The 16,797-nt window shown below is 39.1% G+C and overlaps 1 protein-coding gene across 1 annotated transcript in view; it reads right to left on the bottom strand.

Moving 5' to 3' along the window:
- MMP2 (matrix metallopeptidase 2) overlaps positions 1–16,333 on the bottom strand; it is a 32,567-nt gene extending 16,234 nt beyond the window's left edge. The window contains exons 1-7 of the mRNA XM_009558089.2: positions 15,997–16,333; positions 11,669–11,895; positions 9,980–10,128; positions 7,735–7,863; positions 5,988–6,161; positions 1,801–1,974; positions 218–391 (exon numbers count right to left, since the gene is read on the bottom strand). Coding sequence (XP_009556384.1) covers positions 218–391; positions 1,801–1,974; positions 5,988–6,161; positions 7,735–7,863; positions 9,980–10,128; positions 11,669–11,895; positions 15,997–16,140 — 1,171 coding nt within the window. The 5' untranslated portion in view covers positions 16,141–16,333. The remainder of the gene's footprint in view (positions 1–217; positions 392–1,800; positions 1,975–5,987; positions 6,162–7,734; positions 7,864–9,979; positions 10,129–11,668; positions 11,896–15,996) is intronic.
- Between the last annotated feature and the right edge of the window lie 464 nt (positions 16,334–16,797).

Genomic DNA, 16,797 nt, shown 5'->3' with positions numbered 1-16,797 from the left:
GGAAACATTGATGTTTCAGGCAGGTGAGCTCTGTGACTTAGTCTTTAAGATTAATTGCATGTTTGAATGTAGGGGTTTTGCTGAGATTTTGAGTTGGGGAGAGATACTGTAACCAGACAGCAGTGATAAGTAAGAGAATGAAATCATCGTAAGTGTGATGTTATTGATGTGGCCGATAATGCTGTTACCATTGTATTGTTCTGACAAACTGCACTACCTTGATCTGGACAAAAGCCCCACTTGCGGTCATCGTCATAGCTACTGGTAGAAGCGCACCACAGCTTGCCATCATTGCGACCTGCACTCGTACAGGACTCGTATTTATTCCCAAGGAAGATGAAGGGGAACACACAGGGGGCTCCCTCTGAATTTCCGCCAACTGTTGACATGGCTGTGGAAAATGACAGAAAAAAAGTGAGAAGGGAATCCTTTGGTGAGATTACACAGAATCACAGAATCACCAGGTTGGAAAGGACCCACTGGATCATCGAGTCCAACCATTCCTAACACTCCCTAAACCATGTCCCTAAGCACTTCATCCACCCTTTCCTTAAACACCTTCAGGGAAGGCGACTCGACCCCCTCCCTGGGCAGCTGTTCCAGTGCCCAATGACTCTTTCTGTGAAGAATTTTTTTCTGATATCCAACCTGAACCTCCCCTTAAGCCAATGCATCTTCTAAAGTACATATTAAAACCAAAGCAAGCAGAAAATCTGCAGCCCTCTTAAGAACATGAGGCATAAGAGTAGAAGTAATATTTGGAAAGAAAATTGCGTGATGCAGATAAAAAAGAAGTCCAAGTTTTGCCATTGCAATGAATTTGCCAATACTTTTGGCGGGAGTAAGAATGAGTCCTGGACTCATGTTCACACTACTGAGAAAGCAGCAGTTAAGTGTTCTGGAATACTATTGCATGGCAAGTATCTTTTGATGGTCTATCCTTTATATTTTTCTCTTCCTTACTGTGTAGTGAGTTATAATGAATTTGATCCTTTCTTTTAATTTTTTTTTAACGTCTGTAAAAGAAAATTGAAGTGTTATACCCAGTTATCAAAAGTAACAGGAAGCCAAATACGTCAAATCCCTACTGGAAATGGTTAGGCCATCTTCAAAAGACTCCTAAACCAAGGTGCACGTAGGTTTGAATGCAGCTTCAGGGTGAATGTGGCTTCCCCTTGGCTTGTTAAAAGCCTGAGATTTTAGAACTGCTGTAGCTCTTGCAGTCTGAATACGGCTCTAATCTGTATCCTAACATTGAACATCTGGCAAGGTGTACAAGACTATAAATTAATTTGTGTTCCTTCATGTAATAAACATCAAGTTAAAAAGGATGATAAAATTGGAAGGAAGCAGGAATCTGTTTTCCTGGCTAAACCATCTCACTTAGTTCCTTTGAATTGCTGAAAAGATCTATTAACTCAAGCTTAACATACTAAACAGGATTTACTTTTTCACATGTAAACTGTAAGTATAAAGCTAAATATTACTCATGCTTTCTTCTGTCACATGAGACTTCTCTTCCAGGACCATTAATGAATTGTAAGCTACTCATAATTATCCTGCAGTGGCAGATGCTTAGTCCTATGGTTCAATGACATTTGTGTATCCATGAATAACTTGGTGTTGGCACGCTGTTATTTACATAGATCGCTCCTCTTCTAGTCATTTCCTTGGCCACCTATGCTGAAATTGTGCCTAAATCATCAAATTATGTGCTCTGGTGAAGCTGTAAAAAAGGAGGCTTTTGTTACTTAAAAAAGTACAAATTAGACTGTGTTGTGCAAATAACATTCCTCATACCAGTCTCCGGACAGAATCCATATTTCTTATCTCTATCGTAGTCTTCAGTGGTTCCACACCATCGGTATCCATCTGTCCTGCCTTCTGTTGTGCACTGGTCATAGGATTGGCCTTGAAATTTAAAAGGGAATTTGCATGGCTGCCCATCCCCATTGCCGCCCATTGTAAAAAGTGCTGCAGGGAGAACAAAAGAGAAAAATATCAATATGCAGTGCTCAATGTCAATGAGGATTCTCAACGTGCTAATGGTAATATCCAAAGGTCTTGATAAAGATTGGACAGCTGTTGCGTGTGGTGCAGTTCACTCTTGGAACCTCTGTTTTTAGCCAACAGTGAAACGCTCTGACAAGACAGACAAGGGATGTTACAGTCTTACAAGTGTATAGAAAGGAATGACTGATTATCTTTACAAATGAACTGGGAGCAAAGAAAATTCCATCAAGCTGTTTGAATGCAGGTTGAATTGTATATATCCTTTATAGCCTGCCTTATAACATAAAATTAATATCCCTTCTTGAAAGAACATTTAGAAAGAGGATTCTGAGAAAGTCACTCATGTCCCTTAGTGCTTTGTTGATTCATTTATCTTGCATCAAAACTGTTAGCTAGAATGGCAAACTGCACAGAGCCACAGACAAGCCAGATCAGTTTTTCCTAACAGCCATATGTGTACATTTTCATTTTCTTTAAGATGCTGACGTACTGTCAGGTTAGTCAGATCATACCCTGTAGGCTTTTCCTCTAGGCTTGGCTTCTCATTTCTGAGAATCTGCACAGCTGGGCTCAGGCATTCAATAGATAAACAGGAGAGGACAAATATGACTCCTCTGACAAAGCTGAACACCGGAGGCTTCTCCTGTCTTTTGCTTGGTTAATGTTCTTGAACATAGTGTATTGGTCTTCTAGGGGCCCACACAAACAAGGCCCCATGGGTCAACATGGAGAACAAGAAATATATCTTGTGGATGAAGGAGTGTAGTTTAAACTGAGTCAAGAGTTCTGGGATCTGTTTTAGGATTTCAGTAAATTTTCTGGAATATCTAGAGGAAGACAGATAATATGTCTTATGTAGCTGTACTTCAAAAAGTATGTCGAGATTGAATTATGCAAAAATGGAGTCACCTTGGAGCATTTGACATGTTGTGGATCTGCCTGTGTCGGAGAGTGCTATGTCCTGGTGAGAGGAAAAAGAGCATGCAATAAACTGGGCCAAGCCTTGCACTACAAAAAACCCCTTCAAGCAGCCCTGCTCTAACTTCCCTGGAGATTTACGAAAGCATCTCAGAATGAAACACGTCTGTTTGGATTCCCAGTGTAAGGTGAGCATGATTTGGTCTTTTTTAAGGTGCCCAAGGGGACACCTTTCTCCCTCTGCTTCTCCCAGTTTGAAAATACAGGTAAAACCCAAATGTGCATGTTGAAGGCTTGGTAGATTATTTCTAACTTTGCAGTTGTCATATTTGATGACCAAAACCTCATCACAGCTTCAGTGTCTTTATGTAGGATTTGAGGGGATCTGCCTTTGCATAGTGTGACACATTCTTGGGAAGAGACACTCTTCATGAGCACGCTTCACTTTTTAGGGTAGTAATAAATAAAAACCCAAGACCTTTTCTGGCTAAAGGCTGACTGCGAAAGGTTAAGGTGAAGGGTTAATCTAATGATGGGCTATTGTGATGCAGGTGACTTAGTTTGCCTTTTCCACTTCAGTCAGTAATTGGCCACTGGGGCATGAACCAGTAAGTGCCAGTCCCACTAAGGAGAGGACTTGGAACTTCGCAGGCCTGGCTCACATGTGCGAGTTTGCTGAACTTCTGATCGGCCAAGCTCTTATAGGTATCCTTCTGTGCCCTGAACGTGGAAGCAGCAACACAAACGTTTTCTTGCTAGGCAAAAGGTGCTCATCAAGATGACAGCAACATGTACTGTGCCTCGCCAAAAAAGCAAACTTTTGTATTTGTCTCAGATGCTCCAGTAAGTTAGAAGATGTGCATTAGCTAGGACAGTGGCTATTGTGATTGGAGAAGGACTTTGTTTTTTAAAAAGAAATGTTAAAATGGGAAGGCAAAATTAAACTGAGTTGTTTAGATGACTCATTTACCACATGAGCTCTGGATCTGGCAAACTATGTGTTTTAATAGTCTTTTTTTTTATTGGTTTAAATGTGGTTATGTTGCAAAAACCTTATGGAAAGTCAGTCTCTTGCTACTTTGCATAGAGTCTTTCTGACTCACAGTCAAAATGCAGTTTTTCATTTTGTTTGAGGTAAAATCATGTGATGGTAACAGCAACGGTTTATTAAGTTTTCAAATCACGCTCCCCTGTCTTAACTAGGAAAGTCTTTGCTTTAATGTAATGAAAGTTAAAGACAGAGACTAGGTTACTTTCCCCTACAACAGAAAACTTCCCCCAAAAGCTTTAATTACTCATGAGGGGATCTTAAAGGGTTTGACTCTTGTTCTGTATCATGGTAAGTTCAGCAGTTTGAAAATCAGTGAAGATACGCTGATGTGAGAGCAGATTCAGACTGGACGTTACTAATCTGTGCTATTAGCTCTTCCCAGAAAAATCAGCCAGTTGTGATGAGAGGAAACCTCAGGGTGGATGGTTGCTAAAACCCCTGTGGCGCAGCTCCAAGGTGGAGGTAACTGCAGCTGTGTGTGGGTCCTGCCTGGGAGAGCAGTCGAGCAGCAGCATACAAGAACTGTATGCAGAGTGGCAGAGGTACAGGTAGAGTACAAATAGCAGTAATTTTACATATCAGAGGATTAAAGAGGTTTGAACTTCCCGTAGTGTCAGTGGAGTTTGGTAAAGAGAGGTTCAGGATCTTGTGGCAAAGAAGAGATTCAGCACTGTGTAAGATTTGTGTAGTACGTAGATAACTCTCTGCTTTCCCCTTTTGTGCCTTGGCAAATGATAGTTGAATCAGTCTCCAAATTAGGGTATGGATCTGGTATTAACTTTAGAAAAGCTTGGTGCAAACCCATAGCTTTGAAGAAGCTTCCAAATATGCAATGTGGCTCTATAACCAGAAGAATTGAAACTAACTTCAGTGAATTAAATGGGGCAGAAACAAACACTGACAGCTAGGAATGTCACCCCCAACACGGAATCTGTGATGTAAATCCGCCCCTATCCGAATGTATTAGCTGGGTTTTAGCAAATGGCATCTTGGAATAACGATTGAATAATGCTGCTCTGAATTTAATAAGAAACATCTGTGCATAACAGTTCAAGGATCTTGCAAAACAATTACATCAGGAACAAAAGGCTGAAATCCTTCTGTTCCATTTCAGAAACCTTGACGCAAGCATTTCCAGGGACATCAACTTCCAGAACCAACTCTCTCTGAGAGTGCTTCATTGCTTATGTTTTTGGTCTGATATGACTTTGGGATGTTACAAAAGTATCAGTCAGGGTATGTGGATCTTGGTTTGTCCAGCTACTTATAATCCAGGCTTTGTTCTGACTGTTTCTGAGAATTTAGGGAAATAAGCCCTATTCTGTTCCTTTACAGCTGGAAGGAGATTTGGGGGAAGGTGAGGAATGAAGGAGAATGAAAAGTGTTACAAAAAAGTGGTTGTGCAAGGATGTGTGTGTGTGAACATACAATGTATTGAAGTAAGTGTTAGGCTAAAGAAACTATGTAAGGTATGTAACTAAGAATAACTATTTTTGATTAATTGCAGTCTGTTAAAAGTTCATGCTTTTGCTGTTTCATTCCCTATAGTAATATAAATAGCTGTCACCATGGTAGATCCCAGGTCTAGATCTGATCTATAATGGGCATTTAGGGTTCTGGAAATTAAAGAATAATTTTTAATCACATTAGGTCTAGAAGATTGATACATTCTAAAACAGATTATCTGTGCAAACCATGCAGACAGTTTCTAATCTTATATTGGAAACTGTATGGTCTTGCTGCCTTTTTGTATATGGGGCTGAGGTTGCTTCAGAAATAACTGCAGCATGTCCTTGTTTTTAGAGGAATGCCTGGGTCATCATCAGTTACAAACTCTCCTGCACTAAGGGAGTTCTCTCTGCTTAGATACTGAGGAGATATTAAAGAGTAGTAAATCCAGATCTGTCCATCTGGAAATGGGAAAAAGTAAAAGGAGAAGCCCAAGGGCAAAATGAGTAGGGAACAGTTCACCAGGAAAACCCAGTAGAAACAACAATCTACTTACACTCGTGGGGACAAAAGCCATATTTGCCATCTGCATCAAAGTCTTTGGTTGTGGAACACCAGAGGAATCCATCGCTGCGTCCTGCGTCTGTGCAGCTGTTGTATTCCTTGCCATTGAACCAGAAGGGAAATTTGCAGTATTCACCATCTGCATTTCCATACTTCACTCTAACCACTATAAAGAGAACAAATGCAGTGGTAAAATTAGCCACTAAGTGATATAAAAAATACAGTTTCTGGACATCTTTTCCTGGAGGACGTTAGTATAGAAGTGTAGTCTGAATTTCCACTTTGAAATTCAATATGCTGTTGGTCTCTCTATTGGCAAGATGATCATAGCTGAAATAATAACTGGTAATTTTGAAGGAATTACATGGATATTACTCATGGTGAAGTGTTATAATGAACAGTGCATAGAATCAGCCCAGAAAAATATATATGTTGTTGTTACTATGGCAATGCAAACTAATAAATTTGCTGTTAATACATTTAGTGATTTAGTTTCTTTGGTAATATGGTCTAAATTCTTCTGTATAGTTTGAAAGGTTCCAGACAACACTTGGGCATGAGCTGAACGTGCCTCATGCCTCATAAACCACTTTGGTATTTCCAATTCAGCTTGAATGAGGTCTGCTGTGGCACTGGGGGAAAGGACACACCCAGATCCTGGGTCTTGTTTCAGTATATCATATTTAGAGACTGGAGTACTGGTGCTGTGATGTGTGTTAATGTATAGATAATTCACTTATCCATGGTGTTTATTTTAATTGTAGTAACTAAGTAGATGCTCCTGCGGTATTTCCACTTATATGGAAAACAGGTTCTTCCTATTTGTTATTAGTCCAAGGCAGAGACCCAGACCACCTAGTGCAGCTACCAGTCAGTGCCTCTGCTAAGAAAGACGGACAGAAGGAAGTTGACTATTTGATATTAAAGTCTGATTATTTTTTTTCAGTGAGAGGGCAGCTGAGAAATATAGAATTTGAAATGAAAGGGGAACAAGAGATAGCACTCTTATTCTAAGTTTACCAAACTATTTTACAGTAGAAGAATTAAAATCTGTGTGGTATGATTTTGACAAAGGTCAAGCAGAAAGAAAGAGATTCCAGACTACTAATACTTGGTCTTTTTTGTCTAGTTTGGGTGATATAATTTGGACTTCAGTTGTTTTCTTCTAAAAGGTATGGCAAACTGCCTGTTAAAGAATCTTTGTTTGATGTTTATTTCGTTTCAGTCATCAGAATGTGGGATTTATATTCCATTTGGTTTTAACAGATACCATGAGTATATAAATCCACATTCAAGTGGATGGTTCTATTTTTAACAACTGGAGCTACAGCTTAAGTTATCTTAAAGGGTATGTCAGCTGAAGAGTACTGGCCAGTCTGCCTCTTAGAAATGAACATAAAGATATTGTAGTTTGAGTCCCTGAGAAAAGAAGCATTCAAAATCGTAGTCATGGCTTTGAACTTTTCCCACAATTTATGAATGATGTGTAGCATCAGGTACATCACTAACTCAGCTTTTCAAGGTGCAACAGTGGGGAAACAGAAAGAGAAATCCTAGGTAACATTTATTTAAGAATTACATGAACATTTTGTAGAGAACAATTTAAATTGTATAAATTAAATTTCATCCCCTAACATTTATTGGCATGTCAATGAAAACCTTTAGTGCAGCGTCTGAAAGAGCGTTAAAACACAGCAGCCAGCAGACCATATGTTCTGAAACAGTAGAAAGTCAGGTACCTTGCCCCTCTCCAAGAGTCCACAGTTCATCATCATCAAAATGGGAGTCTCCTCCAATTCCTGGCCCTGGTGCAAAGGCGTGAGCCAGGAGACCATCTTTGCCATCAAATGGATAGCCATCACCATGTTCTGCAGGAGGAAGCAGACAAAAAAAGAGATGTTTCTAATGACCTCATCTCTCGCAGAGTCTATACACCAATGATGAATATCTTGTACTTTCCCATACAGGACAGCAGCAGCTGTCAGGACAGCACACTAGTGAGTGCGTTTATTGGTATGGGTTGTGCTGGCAAGACTGAACCAGAGGAGAAGCCAGTCTTTACAAAGAACTTCAGGCATCAGTACTGCATTTATCGCAGCATGTTATTGTATATCTCATATGTATCATGAAACGGAATTAAAGACAGTGAAGAACAGTGAAATATTGTACATTAGAAGTGTGAGTGCATACTCACTGCTATTTCTCAACAGAGACTGGTAGAAGCTGTAAAATAAACATTGTAGACGAGGGGTATTGTCAGATAATTCGTGTTGGACTCCAACACAGAGTCTGGAAATTAAAGGCAGATTTCCTTTTGCAGCCTGTTCTTTTCTGCTGTGTCTCAGACTGCTGTGCTCTTTTCTTTGTGCAGAAAACTAACCACTTTAAGCAGGAAAGCAAATCCACTGAGTGTCTCAGTAGTCAGCCTCTGGAAAGCTTGCTCCTATTCAGTGCTCAGGGTCCTGTGAATGAGCCTATTCCTCGTCCACATTGATCACTCTAAGACTCAGGCAGCTCACAAGGAAACAGCAGGTTAAGTAGCTCTCCTGTTATTACACTGTAGGCTTTTCTTGGAAGTACACCACATGTGGGTAAGGCAAGCTGGCAAGGGCATAACCCTGGTATTCATAGCTTTCCCACCACCCTGACCTGTGCATCAAAGCTGGCTGCCAGCATCTTCAGTTGCATCATTTCAGGCCTTTTGGTCTGATGTCTTGCCATTTAGCAGAAGCTGAAATACACAGGCCTGATTCTCTACTCAGTTACACTGATTTCAGGCCGGTGTCAGTCTCTTAATACTAGTTCAGTTCATTCGTTTCAGTAGACTAGTGTGTCTGCTGTTCTAGAAGATTATGACATGTATTATATTCAGAGAAAGCTTAAAAATGAAAAACCTTGTGGATGTCCCAGCTCCTGGGAATGTGACACGCAGTAAACTGATAAGAATGAATGAATGGGGAAGAAGCTCTTCTCCCACTGTTTCTCATTTGACTGTAACCAGCAAGTACCAAACCCAGCAGAAACACTTCTGCTTTTGTAAGACTTTTTTTTTTTTTTTTTTTGCCAACCAAGGCAGCCTGGATGAAGATCTGAAGTTTTGAGCTCTGTACAGAATCTCTGAAACTTTTGAGGTCAACTCATCAGTAGCTAAAGCAAAGAAAACCAGCTTGAAATGGAGGCTTTTACAAAGAGGTCAGTTATTCTTTGAACTGCTCATCTCACTCCCAAAGTCTACCTCCTGAGTGTCTGGCTGAACAAGTATCTTCGCTAGTACTAAAAATTCTGTGACTGTCTGCAGGAAGTTTAAGTACCCCAGGTTTACACTGAAAAGCTCTAAGCTTTCTTTCAGGGGAAACTTAATTGATTGAGAAGGCATGTACAACAAAAATAGTCCAAGGCACCAATCATCAGCTGTGCCTAAACCATAATTCATCTTACAATCCATATTTTTAAATTCCTAAAGACCAAAGAATGCATTGAAAGCCTGCATTCTGCTATACTGAAAACATAGACCAGCTATGAAGTAAAAATTGGACGTCTCAAATCCTTTTTTAAGCTCCAGTATGTTAAGACCTCGGCCACTATTGCTGGAAAACTGAGTAGGGATCTATAAATAGACAGTATGATGGCATTCCATTCTCTTCTGCGACAGGAAGCCAGCTCACATTATCTGAAGAGCTGTACCCTGGTTCTATTTCTGATTTGTAAATTAAAAAATAAAATGTTACCTCTAGCAATTCTTTTTTTGAAAGATACACACAGTATAAGGATATTGTATAAATAATTCTCTCTCTCCCATGTATAAGAAAGAACAAAAAAATTCTCAGTGAAATTAGATCTTAGCCTGTATAAGCCAAGTGCAAACTAGGACAAGGTTTGCCAGAAAGGCTCATGGGTACTACTTATTGAGAGTAGATTATTCCAATGCTAAAGATTAATGAAAAGAACAGAACCAAAAACATATGTAAAAATAGAAAAATATACCCCATCGGCCAAAATTAATCATAATGTCTGCTTCTCCATCATTTATTCGGTTAAATCTCAGCGGTGTGACATCGCTCCAGACTTGAAAGGCTCTAGCAAAGGCATCATCTACTGTCTCAGGATCCAAATCCGGAGTGTAGCCTATAATCCTATAAGAGGAAGAGTTAAATAACACATAAAGCCCTTCCCAGTATTTGTTGTTTACTGATCAAAATGCTGAGTAGACTCAGTAGTGAAACCAGTTAGGAGTTCAGACTCTCTGTGTGAGATCAAGACACTTTCCTTTGATTCAGAGGTGTGTTTAGATGTGGGGCTTACTATTTATTTCCCTTTGGAACTAATGCAGCTACATGAAGAAAATTAGATAGCCAGATGGTGTAAAGCCTGCATGGTAGTGGGCCTTGCACAAAATAGTCAGGCTTTTACATCAGCTGAGGTGTTGGCAAGACAATCACTTTATGTTTTTTGGCTCCGATTTGAGATTTGCGTTTTGGTGGACTACTTTGCTTGCAAGTTATACTGTCACTTTAGACATGGGCATGCAAGCACATCTTGATATACAACATTTATTTCCCAGATACAGAGCTCAATGATATTCTGAAAGTTTAAAGTGTGGATTGTTTTACTTTTTAATAACAAGAGAAAACCAGCCCTTCTCCCTCAACTTTGTAGTTAGCTGTATGTTTTTTCATTCCAGCTGAATGTTAATCCTTTGTCAGTGTGTCAGTTACATTGGCAATAGGATATACCCAGAAATAGGAGATAAAAGCACATATTGAGGGAGATACAGCCCTGACATGGGAAAGGGACAAACTCTTCAGTGCGTTCCTTTCTTCTTCATATACTTTTATTGGACATTTTGCATCTTATATGGTAGCTAGCTATCCTTCTTGCAAATACAAATTTCTAGTTCTTTACTGTTGGGGCTGTGTATAGTGAGGGAAACTGCTTTATACCTAAGGAGATTGAGGAAAAATCAGAAGAAGCACATCAGCAAGCAGCGAAAGCTGCCATGGGTTTTTTTCAGTGTTTATTATCTAGTCACAGCATGAGGGATGCTTTATGTGATAACTTGTGAGGAAGCAGCAGACCAAGTCGAGCAGCTAAGACAAATCTGCTGTTTGTTCTCATTGGTGCTTTGTTCTTGGCACACCAAAAGCAGTGAGGTTGGTTTTTTTTCTTACTGGCTTAAATGAGAGCTAATTCTTCCATAATTCTTCATAGTTAGAGTAAGAAATTCAAACATGCCCAACCTATTGCAATAGGTTTGCTTTAAGTCGTGCCTGTATATATCTGAAATATGATTTTACGAATGCTGAATGCGGAGGACTTTTTCCTCCTACACGTTCTCTGCAGTCCATAAGCACTGCGGTCCCTGCAGGTGAGATACTCCTGCTCCAGTTCCATTAGGGTGCTTGCAACAGAGCAAAGAGTAAACCCAAAATCTCTTTAGTTTCAACCAGAACCAGAAAGCTGATCTTGAAATGATTATTCCAGAAAATTCACAGTTTGAAATTTCAAAAGGTATTTGCTAAAGCATCTGGTAGTTATCCAAACACAAGAAATTCTAATGCAACAAATCCTGTCTAGCCGTTTAAGCAGCTACTCCACTTATAAGTACCTTGTTTGATTGGTTCTTAAAAGCACTATGGTTATATGTGAGCAAAACCCAACGTCACCAGTAAGTACCTGTATGTTATATGATTCTTTTCCCATTTTGGCTTTCTTGGAAAGAAGTTGTAATTGGCTACATCTGGGTTACCACAGCGAGGTTTCTTCATTGTCTCAATAGTATTTTGATCCAAATCTCCAGTTTCAGGCAGCCCAAAAAATTTCTGCATTTTCTTCAACGTATCTTTCAGGACAAATAAATTGCAATTGTCCTTTGGGCACCCATAGTATTTATTTAGGTATTGCTGGGAAAAAAAAAAAAGAAAAAGCAAAGAACAAACACTTTAACATTCATAAAAGAAATAGTTAATCATTACAAATAAGCATTGTAATTCCATGTTAGCTTTCCATCAGTAATTTGCAAGTTTTCAAAATTACTATTAATAACTGAGAGACCAGCAGAATCTCCTTAATTGACACAAACCATCCTTGATCACAGACCATTACTAATTAAGCAATCATTTCCACTCTTAACTATCACCTTTACTTAATGAATTGTTTTATTGGTAAGTAGAGCATAGAGCTTTAATGTAGAACTACAAAGTAAAAATGGGTTTATGTTTTTTTGGTTTCTTTATGATGTATGAATCTGCTTACAGTTTTAGATTTTGTGTATTTTTTTCCTTTGAAAACTATTATTAAGAAACTCATTTAAGGTATCAAAACAACCACACAAACGAGACCACATTAATTGAAAAGAAAAAACCCCATAGTTTACTCAAACCGCATAGAGATGTTTGAATGTTGTGTGTGTTTGCTTTTGAGTCAAACATAGCAAAGACCTGTGGAAGAAGGTCTTTGGTAATATCTCAGTTGCCTGGACACCGCATCCAATTAGTATCTGCATATATAAAACTCCATCAAATGCTCTAGCAGATTATGGCCAGACTGATCTTTCTGAACTAACTGTGGTGACAGACCACAAAATTATCTCTCCTTAGAAAAACAGTGGTCATAAAGCATGAAAAAAGCAGCACAAATCCCATTGTTTTAATCTCTCGTCTGAAATAACACCCACCCAAGTCACCTCCACTTTCTTTTTGATCTGTAGGACCCGATTGGCAGGTGTAGTGCAGTTTAGAAAGAAAAAGTCTGTCTGTCGTTAGCCACTACCTCTAATCCTGGAGGAGCAATGGGTTAGTCTGCTCCCTGGCAATTGTTCCAGTTAAGCAGCCATGTCTTTCAGATGTGTGTTGATAAGTTGTGCATTTATGTTTAACTAAAATGTAGATAAAGAGCTGTGATCCTGATTACCCCTACATGGTCCCTTCCCTCTGTGCAATACACCAGTGAGATGACACAAACAATTTAGTATGGAGTATTTTTTTCATGAAGTTCAGTGTTGAGTGGCAGGAGCTTCCTGGTGTGGGGACCAATCCTGAGAGAATGCCTGGCAGGCTCTAGCATGTGGTGAAACCTGCTGCAAAACCATAGTTGTTCAAATGAAAAAGAGAGACAAGAAACAACTTCACCAAACTATGTGGAGTTGGAGGTTTAATCCAGTAAAGTAAATATTCTGGTTCTCTTGCACAGGGATTTCAGGGTAACCCCCCTCCTCCTCCCTCAGTTCTGGGTTTGAAATATTATTATTATATTATCATCTATATCATATTATTATTATATTATCATCTATTATTATTATATTATCATCTATTATTATATTATCATCATCTATTATTATATAATCATCTATTATTATATTATCAGCTTTTAAAGCGTAGCTTTAAAAGAAAAGCTACAGCCATGTCAAATGGCAGGTGTTCCCCAGCAAAGTGGTAGGTCACCCAAATCTACCGTTTTTTAGCGTGGCACAGAATGAGAGATGCTCTTGCCAATGATGCTGTTAGGCAGGAAGGTTGCAAGTTACTGATCTTTCCAGTAAAATGGTCTGTAGCAGAGGAAGAAGAATCTTCCAGGTTTTGTGTCCAAAATATGTTAACTACACATCCAAGGCACGAAATCACCCTAAATAAGTTAAATGTGTGTTTGCCAAAAATGTATCAGAAATATAAGAGTGTACTACTTCTAACTGAGGATTACAATATGTTTGACAAAATGGCTACACATAGAAGTTCTTGTGCCAGGAAGAATTCCTAAGGGAAACCTGAGTTTATTTATCTAATTAATTGACTGAAGTTCACCCGGGAGCCTGGGGATAAGACAACTAGATCAGCAAAATACAACAATATTTGATGACTGCAGTTGATCAAACCTGGATTTATTCACCCTCCTCATTAAGTTCTCATCTACCCTACATTGTAGGGTTCAGAGCTTACTCAGAGAAACGATTTAGTCAAGACCAGTTTTCTCCATAGGTGCTTCATACACCTACTGACTAAGCCCAACGGATGCCTGGTTTCTATGAGTTTTGTAACTTGTGCTGTGGTATTTCTCCAGTTGAGACTGTGGCACAGGCAAATGATGAACACGGAGTGGTTTCACCTTTGCCACCACTAAGCTTCTGTCTACTTACGGTTAGTTGGGCCTGGCAAAAATCGTGTGAAATGCATTAATAACACAATCAAACAAGCCAGTTTGGAGGACCTGTTCTCATCCAAATTTTCAGTTTGATCTACTTTTGATAGGTTTCCTTATGCTTCTGCTTGCGTCTGCCAGCAAGTTACTATGATATAATATAGACCATGCATCAGAAGTTTACTGAAGGAACAGGATGTTGCTCTTCCCATTTTAGGTTTTCGAGTATGATATTCAACCAAAAATATAAAGTGAAACATGGTAAAGAATTTTATTTGCTAGGATTCTAAATAAAAAGCTAATCCTTCTCAGTTTTTCCTAAAATGGAGATTTTAACGAAGATGAGAAATGAACATAACCAGCTGTTCTTTGAGAAGAGAATCTTGAAGAAAATGTAATGTCTCTGTAAACCATATCTTGGCCTAGGCTGCAAATTTCAGTTTCCCCAGAGTCAGCAGGGAGCTGTGGCGATCTGGAATTTTGATCCAGCCCTTTAATGAAACAGGGTCCAGCTGTAACATAGCAATTTGTGTTCTGACGCTGAGTGTTGGGGCTGTTCCGATGGAGATTGGGAGGGAAAAGCAGCCAGTTAGTATTACCCAATAATACTACAAGAAAGACAAAGAAGAGCTGCAGTGTTAAACCAGCTTGTGATTTCCCTGAGTACACATAGTAAATAGGTCGTTTGAAAGAAACAGAGATGGGGGGTGATGTGGATTGCTGTTATTGAATAACAGCCCGACTGTCTAAGAAAACAGTTTATTTGAGAGTGGTTAAGTTCCTATTAAATGCATGGGACCCCCCCTGTCCTCTCCCTCACGCACTGCCCCCTCATTCCCTGCCTGCAGTACTGCTAAGGCAAAACCTTGGCTGAATCGGTTTTGTTAAAGGAGTCCTCTTTTGGGGTCAGTCTGTCTGTTTTTCCTAAACTTTCCACCAGAGCTCCCACCTGGAAATTCTCTCTCAACCCTCCCCCAAGATCTTTTATAACCTGGCAAACTTTCCCAAGGTGCACACCAACTCCTAAAGAAAAGTGACCAACTTTCAAACCTCTGTGTCCTGAAATAAGAATAATTTATCTCAATCTTCCTTAAAATGGGCTTATTTCTGAAGAAGAGAAATGTCTATAATTTACATGCTAAAATAAGGCTAATCCATCTCAATCTCCCCTTAAATGCACTCCCCCATAATGTCATTTTTATGAAGGTCCACAGGGCTAAAATAAGGTTAGACTAAAATGCTGTAGAATTATAGCTATAATTTGCTAACGTCACAGAAATCCAAACTCCTTTTTTTTGTTCCAGATCCAATTTGGAAAAAAATATTTCTTTAATCCTCTGATGAGATTGTTTTTCGAAGTTGAAACTAGTCACAATGGCTTCTGAAACTCGAACCAGCTTTCAATGGTAATTGTCCCTTAAAGCTGTGTTTATGTAACATACAGTAAACAATCTGGAAAACAAACTTCTGAAAGCTGTGATACATGCATTAAGGGAGTCTTGACAGCCCTCACTTCTACTTGATTTAAGTAAAAAAAAAAAGATATCTTTTATTTGTCCTTCACACCTCTTCCTGTTGCAATCTTTTGATCATAGTTGTGATGATTTGATGAAATTATTTGTATGTTCAGACTCGAGGAAAAAAAAAGAAAAGATTTTCTTTGCTGGCTTTAAAAATTTTAAGAGAGGAAACATTACTTGGCTCTAGTTTTAACTTTTGAAAGCTGATACCCTTGCTAGCTAGCTAGCACTTCCAGAGACTCTGGGGAGAGAATGCTACAGTCATTCCTTAGCTTCAGCTGAAACGCGAAAGAAACATCTGCTTATGAAACAACAGTATAAATCTGAAGCAAAGATGAAACCAACACTTACCACTGCTAGTTCTTTGTCTGTTTTGGGAGTGCTGTCTCCAGGAAACTTAATGATTGGTGATGGTGCAGCTAAAGTTTTGTTAAGAAGATATACTTGGATTAATAGTACTTTAAAAATGAAGCCACAGACAATGGGAGTCTTCATTCTGCCTAAATTTGTGCTCTCTTCTTTGGAAAAAGATTTTTCCTAACTGCCTGTCAGCTCCTTTAGCTGCACAGTGCACCGGTTGCTTATCGGCACATCTTAACTCTCTGCACCGTTTTCTCTTTTGCTTGCTCTAGCAATTCCTTTGTATGTTTAAAACATCCAGATGCGCAGTCTCAAGCTACCACAAGAGGAAGTCTGAAAACTAGTGGAAACATGAGAAAAGGGCAGTTACCAGATGTGATTGCTGTGATTTTAAGGTAGCAACAGGCAGATACTTATTACTGCTGAAAGAGGCCACATTTTCTCCTCATTTGCATATATGAAAGCATTTAGTTATACCAGAAAGCAGAAGAAAGTAAAATCTGACTTAATCTTGAAGGTGAAGTGTCCCACTTACATTTTAAATAATATAAATAAATAAAATCCTAAACTTTATTTTCCTGGATAAGTATTTCTACAATTTTTAGCCTATTTTTTTTTTTCCACAGACATAATAACCTGCTTTAGTCATATGTGGTTACATTCCTGGCTGGTGCCTTACAGTAAACATTTTGATCACAGATTTTGAGGCAGACTCTTTGTCGACCAGTGCAGCCGAGTTAGGCTTCTTGTTCTTCTCCTGCTTAGGCTACGCTAACTGTAGATCTGTGTACA

This window comes from Cuculus canorus, chromosome 13 (genome assembly GCF_017976375.1).
Source record: "Cuculus canorus isolate bCucCan1 chromosome 13, bCucCan1.pri, whole genome shotgun sequence".
Lineage (NCBI taxonomy): Eukaryota > Metazoa > Chordata > Aves > Cuculiformes > Cuculidae > Cuculus > Cuculus canorus.
This window is presented reverse-complemented; position numbering and strand designations above follow the sequence as displayed.